At 36.9% G+C, this 9,989-nt stretch overlaps 1 protein-coding gene across 1 annotated transcript; it reads left to right on the top strand.

Annotated features, from left to right (window-relative positions):
• Window positions 1–1,795: 1,795 nt before the first annotated feature.
• LOC145130189 (uncharacterized) lies at window positions 1,796–2,647 on the top strand. Its single transcript, XM_079065030.1, has one exon. It carries the CDS (start codon window positions 1,796–1,798, stop codon window positions 2,645–2,647), a length of 852 nt encoding a protein of 283 aa, XP_078921156.1.
• The last annotated feature ends 7,342 nt before the right edge of the window (window positions 2,648–9,989 follow it).

Below are 9,989 nucleotides of genomic sequence, written 5' to 3'. Positions count from 1 at the left end.
GCAATAACATAATTAATAGGTATAAGGTAGAATTGAGCCTAATGCCTAAGTTAAAAAGCAATAACATAATTAATAGGTATAAGGTAGAATTAAGCCCAATGTCAAAGGCCCGGTACATGAATCCCTAAAGGCGAGCCCTTTGGCGCCTCAAAAAGAATCGCCAATTCACTGCAAAAGTCGATGCCTCCTGCACACTACCTCGCCTTGGAGGTTGGAGGCGTTTCCATTGTCGCCTTAAGTCACCTAGCGCCTTAAGCGCGATTTTTAAAACACAGTATACAAGAATCGCACAGTATACAAAAATCGCTTTTGTTTTTTTTTTCTTAACAATACTACTTAATTTTTTAGGTAAGATTTCAATTTTAATCTGTCGTTTTGTTGATTATTAAACTTTGATATATTTTTAAGAGAAATTCAATATCTTCATATATTTTCTTCCTACATATCTTCCTACCCATCTTAAATGATGACATGTGTCATTTTTAATGAAAATAAAAATATTTTAATACATTTGTGTGACACATGTCACCATTTAAGATACTGATATGTAGGAAGAAATATAAGAGGATATTTAATTTCTCTATTTTTAATTTGGGCTTAAAAATTTGTTCTAATTTTTTTTATTAAGTGATTTTTAGATATATAATTAAACAATCCAACACATCAAAATGATTTCCATTGGATGGAAGGAATTAGTTCTTTCTTTTTTCTATCTATCATCACATATAGAAATAATATATATGTAGCTGAGAAACATTAACAATAAACCACTTTGAATGATTTCCGTCCCGACTTTTGTTAAATTTGATATGAACCGAGTGGGTAAGTGGGATCGGGTCTAGCAGAGGCTCAAAAAGAAAGCAGTGGTTGTTTCGTAATTTATGATTATTCTAGTATCTTTATTATTTATTATTTATCTAGTTGATTCTAGTTTCCTTATACAGTTAGGGTTTCCTTCTACGAGTATAATATTTTTTTATCAGTTTAGGAGAGTCAATAAATAGGGTTAGGACCGGGCGACCGACTCTAAGAAGGCATGCAAAGTTTGATGTGTTTTCAATTTTGTGGAGATCCTTGAGTCTTGAATATTAGGCCCCCTATTTTTTGTTCTTTAAGCATTAAGTTGCGAGTATTTGTGTTTGCCAATCCAGTTCTATCAAAATTCTTATCACTTTGATATGTTTATGACCTGTTTGCACTTGTATATGACAGGTGCTGCCAAATCTGATGATAATGGAACTTTACGATTTAAATAACCTAATCATGACACCAAATTTTGATGGAATTCCATATCTTGAAAGATTCAAGCTTTGGAGATGCGAGAAACTAGAAGAGATTCATTCATCGTTTGGACGCTTAATTGGACAGGATTGTTTGCTTATCTATAGTGCTTTGCAAAGGTATTAAGAAATTTCCATCCATTACGTACCCGACTAAAGAAACTCGAGACCCTTTCATTGCACGTAAGCCCCAAAGTTATTGAGCTCTCAGAGATGCAAGAGAAGATGGACAATTTGTTGGGAGAAGAAGACATCAGTTCTGCTATTTGCGAATTATCCAACTTGTAAAGGAAACAAAAGATATCATAAGATTTTAGATTATTTATTTCCTTCCTTATGTATTCTATCTTTGGTATTTTCCCTTCTATTGTTGGGAGTTTGTTTTGTCATTCTCATATATATCTCACATATCTGTTTTACATCTCTGTACATTCAATCAATAAAATAAAAAAATTGGTTCTCACCCTATAATTTTCATGGTATCAGAGCAGGTTATTTAAGCCTTTCCGGTGACCATGGCGGGAGAGAAAGGAGGAGATGGCAGCAAGAAGGTGGATGATGGAGAGACGATTGATGTAAACTCGCCTCTCTACGTTCATCCTTCTGAATATCCAAAACAGGTCCAGGTGAACGACATGTTAAACGATAACAATTATAACGAATGGAAGCAGGAGATGGTGAATTTCCTGCTTGCGAAAAACAAGATGGGGTTGGTCGATGGCACCATCAAGAAAATTGAATCAACGTCACCTCTACACTCTGCGTGGGTACGTGCAGACCCAATGATCAAAGGATGGTTAACAGCCGTGATGGAGAAAGAGATCCGAACAAGCGTACGATACGCAAACACCTCAACAGAAATCTGGAGAGATTTAGAGGAACGGTTCGAAAAGGAAGGAGCACCTTGCACCTATGAATTGAAGCAAACCCTAAACTCCATGCGGCAAGAAGGTACCACTGTTTCCACTTATTACACCAAGCTTCGATCCATCTGGGATGAACTCCAAATGGTTCTTCCTACACCTCGCTGTAAGTGCAGTGGTTGTAATTGCAATATTGGGAAACAACTAAATGAAGTGAAAGAGAAGGAGAAGGCGTACGAATTTCTGATGGGACTTAACGAAGATTTTGCGGTTATACGCACCCAGATCTTAGCCATGAATCCGACACCATCGTTGGGGACTATCTACCACCTGGTGGCAAAAAACGAACAACAAAGGGCAATCACGAGAGGATCGAAAAGAGCCAACGCTGAAGCATCCGCTTTCCAGGCTAATTACAACTCGCAAAGAGGGTACCAACCACATCAAGGGAAGCAGAACACGCATGTGACAAATAAAACAACACAAAAGGCCACAAAATCATAACACAACAAGAAAGAAAAATGTACATTCTGCCAGAGAGAGGGTCACAACAAAGAAGGATGTTTCAAGATCGTTGGGTACCCGGAATGGTGGCCGGGCAAGAAAGATAAACCGAGACCTAAAGCTGCTTGCGTAGAGATGCTGTCAAGTCCTATACCAGGGCTGACAGATGAACAATATCATTTATTTGTCACTCACTTCAAGGAGAACAGAAACATGGCAGGCAACGAAAATCAACCAAGGGCAAACATGGAAGGTAAAGATCTCACATGTGATGGTTGGGTTGTTGATTCTGGCGCAACTGAACACATGACTTGTAGAAGTGACTTCCTGCAGAATAATACCCAAAACCCTAAAGGGGCACCAGTTATCATTCCTAATGGGGATAAGGTGCCTGTCATGGGAGAAGGCGAACATACTCTTCCAGGAGGTGTTAAGATAAAAGGAGTTTTGTTTGTTCCCACTTTTGATTATAATCTTCTTTCAGTCAGCAGACTTGCAGATGATCTTAACTGTGCTGTTACCTTTTTCCCTGGTTTCTTTGTTATACAGGAGTTGGGGACGAAGCACTTGATTGAAGCGGGTAACCGGGTTGGAGGACTGTATCGAATGGGAACAATGAAGATGAACAAAGCCCTGCTAACCACTTTCGATGTATGGCACAAGAGACTTGGTCATCCATCAACTAAGAAGATTTCACACTTAGACTTTATTCATGTTTCAAAGGATAATCATAAGTGTGATGCTTGTTTTAAAGCCAAACACACACGCCTTCCTTTTGCTACTAGTGAAATAAAAACACTTGCATGTTTTGATTTGATACATTGCGACGTGTGGGGGAAATATAAAACCCCATCCATGAATAAAGCTTATTACTTTCTTACTGTAGTAGACGACTTTAGTAGAGCTGTATGGACTTTTTTGCTAAAACACAAACATGAGGCGAGCACATGCCTTATAGACTTCTGCAAAATGGTCAAAACGTAATTTGGAGTTCAAATCAAACGAATACGGACTGACAATGGGGGAGAGTTTGTGTCAAACAACATGAGAGATTTCTATGCTCAAGAGGGCATCTTTTTGGAGACGTCTTGTGCACACACCCCACAACAAAATGGGGTGGTGGAACGCAAGCATCGACACTTGCTTGAAACCGCTCGTGCCCTACGTTTCCAAGCTAACTTACCAAAGACTTTCTGGGGAGAATGTGTTTTAACAGCGACTTATGTCATCAATAGAATGCCCTCGAAAATTCTGCATGGGGACACACCTTATGAGGTCCTATTTAAACAAAAACCCTCATATGAACATATGCGGGTGTTTGGTTGCTTGACCTATCATCGGAATATAGACACCGGGGGAGACAAGTTTGAGCAGCGTGGTAAACCTGGCATCTTTGTTGGTTACCCACCGGGCACCAAAGGTTACAAGATATATGATTTGGAGATTAGAAAAATAGTCATTTCACGGGATGTTCGATTTCTTGAAAACGACTTTCCCATGAACCACACCAAACCCGATGAAGAGACGCGACATGAGGACCTGTTTCAGCTTGACGACGAAAACAAAATTCCTAATAATGTTATGCCATCTGACGTTGACATTGAGGATGGAGTGGTGACTAATGAGCCAATGGAATCTGTGTCTAACCAAGTCACTAATGAGACCACCACACAAGTTGAAACACAAACTGATGACATAAACATCGCTTCAAGTCCAGATGCAACTAGAGCTCCGAGAGTGAGAACACAACCAGTCCGATTCCAAGACTTTGAAGTTCGTCTTCCCCCATCGATTAGTCATCCTCCACCCGCCGCCAATCGAATTGCTTCCACGGTACATCCCCTCTCTCGTTATGTTACTGATAATAAATTCACTCGTTCTCAAAAAGCTTTCTTAGCGGCCATTGTTACAAACAATGAACCAAAAACCATTAAGCATGCAGCTTGTGATCCAAAGTGGAGAGATGCAATGAAGTCTGAAATCAAGGCTTTGGAGAATAATGACACGTGGGATCTCACGGATCTTCCAAAAGGAAAAAGGGCGATTGATTCAAAATGGATATACAAGATTAAGTACAAACCCAATGGTGACATAGAGCGATACAAAGCTCGTATTGTAGCAAAAGGGTATACACAATTGGAGGGTGTAGATTTTCACGACACCTTCGCCCCTGTAGCTAAACTTGTCACGATTCGAATCCTTTTAACCATGGCGGTGAAAAACAATTGGATAATCCAGCAATTAGACGTGAACAATGCCTTCTTGCATGGTGACTTAGAAGGAGATGTCTATATGAAGATACCACAGGGCTTCGGTAAAGAAGGTGAAACTCAGGTATGCAAATTAAAGAAATCACTCTACGGCTTGAAACAAGCAAGTAGAAATTGGTATCACAAGTTCACAACTGCTTTACGTGAACTTGATTTTCAGCAATCTCATGCGGATCACTCACTTTTTATTCATAAGTACAAGCACACCTTTGTGGGAGCTCTTATTTATGTAGATGACGTTGTGATTGTTGGTAATGATGCCACCAAAAATGAAAGCACTAAAGCCAATCTGCATGCGCGCTTTAGTATTAAAGATCTTGGCAGCTTAAAGTATTTTTTAGGTATCGAGGTCTCAAGAACAAAGGAGGGTTTAGTCCTCAGTCAACGCAAATACACCATGGACATTTTGGAGGACTCATGCATGCTTGGTTGCAGACCCAACCGGTTCCCCATGGAACAAAACCTTAAGCTTGACAAAGGTGATAAAGAAGAGAGCATAGATGCAAACATGTATCGTCGTCTGGTTGGGCGTCTCCTGTATCTTCAAGCGACACGACCAGACATAACTTATTCTGTTAATATCCTCAGTCAGTTTGTGTCAGACCCTAAACAAAGTCATTGGAATGCGGCGCTACGTGTCTTGAGGTACCTTAAAACCACGATGGGCCAAGGTATTCTTCTTCCTCGCGATGGTCCAACAGAATTGGTAGCATAACTTGAACCACATACGGTTATGTTTTTTTCGTAGAGATCGACTTGAAAGAATTGGATCTCAGCTGGTGCAATTTGGGAGATGAAGACATCAGCTCTGCTGTTTGGGAGTTACCCAACTTGCAAAAACTCAATCTATCAAAAAATAAGTTTTCACGATTAAACTTTAGTTTCATGCGAACTCCTCGGCTCAAATTGCTCAACGTGTCATTTTGCACAGACCTTGTAGAATTATCAGAGCTCCCATCAAGTATAGCTGTTGTTGAAGCGTATGGTTGTCCCTCACTTAAAAGCTTTAGAGCTATTTCAAAATGCAAATGGCTGTGGAAATTCTCGCTTCGTGGTGTGTACAATTTAGATCCACATGTTGTTTACATGTTACTAGACTCCATGCTCAAGGTTCGGCTCTACTTACGCATATTTGAAATTTCAATCATTCTTTATTTCAATCGTATGTTTAATTTCCACGCATGCATGGCAGGGGCATGCTATTGAAGATCACCTTATCATTGACTCATTGTGATTCTTGATTATGAGATTCCAAAGGAGTATGTACTTGTAGGTAGGTTGTTTAGGGGGAACACATTCAGAGTTCAGACTGTGTCTTCCACTTGATTGGCACAATGACTTTTCTGGGTTCTTAATAACCACGATGGATGTCCGAATATTAAAATAATCATTAAGGAGGAGAAGCCAGGTGAAGATCTTCCATTTAGGTTTTGGCATGAGTCTAATTATAATGCAATGGACTGTTGCCGAATAATATCTACATACGTGGGATATGTTTCCTTTAATTATAATTGTGGGATATCTACATAGAGATTCATTGTTGGAAACACAACAACCTCGAGAAAACCGGACAATAGGGGCATATTAATGCTCACTACAAGAAAACCGGACAGTAGGGGCATATTAATGATAATGTTACAAAAAAGAAACAATTGCCTTTTTGATGGGTTATTATTTCCTGAAAAACTGTTTTTATTTTATTTTATTTTATTTATTTTTTTGGCATGAAAGCTTATATAGTGACTTGCTATAACCCATATGCCATAACTATTTCATGACAGCATTTGCAAAGGGTATTGCTAAATAGACATTCTTTATCAAAAGTAAATATATGATTAATTATTTATAACTAGTTTTTTCAAAAAACAATACAATTTCAACCAATAAAAATAATTTAATAACCGAGCAAAGATATCTATATGGTAAAATGGTGTGCTCTTTTAGCCAACCCTTTTATAAAACCTAAAATTTCACTTTCTTTTTGGAGAAAACCATTGTAATTTGAGAAACTTTTATATTTATTATTATTATTATGTTATCATTCTTATTGATATTTAATGTTATGGTATTCTTATTATATTATTATTGATATTTATGATTAAAATAATAATTATTATTATTTGTTTTAGAATAACCGATAAACCACTATTTCTGAAATACCGAAAAAATAAAAAAAGAATGATAAAAATAGAACTAAAAAGCCGATAAAAATCTCAAAAAATTATGATTTGTACATGCTATGGGGGGATGGGAGATGGGGGCATGCGCAACATGCCTGTTAACGGAGCAAACACCACCCTACCGGTGGTGTCATTGTCTTCGTTGTGAAGAGTCGTGGTTCGAACCACAGTATTTGACGAGGGGTTTTTCTTCTCCAACGGTCATATGACCGTTTAAAATATATTTATTTTTTGTATTTTTTTAAATCTCTATAAATAGTTAAATACCAACTACCAATTTCATAAAATTCACTCTTTTTACTCCATACTTTGCACAAACACTATGAAAAATTATTCAGCATCATCTTCAGAGGAGGACGATATCTTTTACCATGCTTTCCTTCAAGTTACTACTACATACAATGTTTAATGTACTAGGTGAAAGTTCGAATGCACTAGATGCAAGTTCGAATGCCCCAAGAGAAGTAGGAGATATCTAAATAAGGAACATGAAGTTGCAAACGAACATCTTGTATGTGACTACTTGTCAATGATTGTTTGTATGATAACGATACATTCAAGCATTATTATCGTTTGACTAACATTATCTATCGTTTGACTAGCATTTGAACGATAACTGCACGATCTTTAAATTGAGATGGGATGCTAGAGATAAACGATGGTTTACTACGATACAAAAATATATGACGAAACTTTGGCATTTGGCATATGGCATGACTCCGGATGCCGTAAATGAATATGTGAAGATGTCGGAGAGATCAACATGAGAATATATGTATTTATTTTGTGAATACGTGATAGAGCTTTATGGTCACATATATTTGCGACAACCGATGAGAAGTGATATTACAAAATTATATGTGGTACATAATGATAAATATGGTTTCATATGAATGATTGGAAGCATTGATTGTATGCATTGGGTATGAGAAAGTTGTCTGAATGCAAGGTGATGTCAATGCGTGCACGATGATCATGGATATCCTACGATAATGCTAAAGGAAATGGTGTCACACGATCTATAGTTTTGGAATGTATAGTCTGGTATGTCAGGATTAAATAACAACCTAAAGGTTCTTGGTACATTGTCGATATTCAACCAAATTTTGCACAACAAAGCACCTAGTTATCTTTTATTGTGAATAGAAATGAGTACAAATATGGTTATTATCTTGGTGATGGGATATATCTGCAGTATGCTATATTTTCCAAATCATATCCATATCCACAAGATGAAAAAAGAAAATTGTCCAAAATAACACATGAAGCGGCAAGAAAGGATGTGGAATGAACGTTTGGAGTCATAAAAAATAAATGGAATGCACTTAAATACGTAGCACAAACTTCGTCATGATTTGACGAAACATGTATACAAAAATCAACAACAATATATGGATGATGATGATGATTCACGATGATGAGGACGATGATCATGATGATGATGACGACGATGACTAGAAATTACTATTTTATTTTTAATTATGTCATTTGTATTTTTAATTATGCAATTTTTATATTTAATTAATTTATATTATGAAATTAAATATTAGTTTATTAAATGTTATATTAAAATAAATAAAAATTTAAATGATATTAGTGAGGTGGAGTGGTGACAATTTTCCATTTCTATAAGATTGTGATAAGAAAATGGTAGGAAGTAGTACTGACGTGGCCGCATTTTTTGAGTGGTCAAGTGGTGACCACTCTTGATTGGATGTGCATAAAACATCGGTTCAACGTAAACTGATCCAAGAGGAACCCATCCGCTGGTTTGGATAGGTTCGAGAATATAGCCGTTGGCACCGGTTTAGTGGGAAATGGTTTTAACAGTGTACTTTCATTACCGTTTTTGTTTTATTCTAACGTTATTATAGCAAACTACTAAAAAATCTCTTAAATAAAAAAAATTCTCTCATTTCAAGAAATGGATTCGGATTCCGTTGGTGTTGGAGATTCATCGAGCAATATTACCGTTATTGCCATCAAAGAAACAAATTAAAACCCAAAGATTCGGTGCTATTATGATTTGTGTATAATGTCGAGCGGTCCAAATAAAGCGTGATGCAAGAAATGTGGTGCTTTTTTCAAGAAAGAAGGGAATTCAACATTGAAAACTCATATAAACAAGAGATGCCCATCGGTAAAATTTGGGTCGAGGTATAATCAAACAACAATGATGAAAGATACTAAATTGTGGAATTACGAGGTGGCTAAAGTTTGGGATAGGATGACGAAGTTTTTGATCCAAGAATGCTTGCCTTTTGACCACTTCGACAACAAAATATTGACTTTACTCATCGAAGAAACTCTCCAACCATGATATTGCCATGTGAGTCATACTTCCCTAAGACGTGAAAGTATTAAAATATGGAAACTTACAAAAAAATTAAATGATTTTAGGATTTCAAGTTCTAGAAACCGGTGTAAATTTAACTTGTGATGGTTGGACAACTTCTTACAGTTCACCGGATGTGTACCTTTTTGTTACCATTCAGTGAGTAAATCCCAAAACTTGGTTAATGATGAAGCGTACGATTACTTTTGAATTGTTTAAATACCCGCACACCGGTGTAAATTTATATAAAATTTTAGATTATGTGATCAAAACTTATAACCTTCAAGGAATAGTTTTTTCTGTATTTTTTGATAATTCATCAAATAACACATTCGCGATTGGTCAACTAAAAGTAAAATATAAACCGGTTTGCGATGGTGTTTGAAACATCCATAAAAATCATGCCAAATTTAAACTTTTAAAACATTTCCAAAACCAGTTGATTATTACAAAACTTGTTTTCAAAATATCCAATGTCAGAGTTTCCCAGAACCAAATCATAAAAAATCATAGGAGATGTACGATCATGCCTTCGCCTTCCCACGATCGTCAGAAGT

This window comes from Lactuca virosa, chromosome 8, assembly GCF_052849685.1.
Source record: "Lactuca virosa cultivar CGN04683 chromosome 8, Lactuca_virosa_CGN04683_v6, whole genome shotgun sequence".
Classification (NCBI taxonomy): Eukaryota; Viridiplantae; Streptophyta; class Magnoliopsida; order Asterales; family Asteraceae; genus Lactuca; species Lactuca virosa.
The sequence above is the reverse complement of the archived record's forward strand: the minus strand, read 5'-3'. Positions and strand labels throughout refer to the sequence as shown.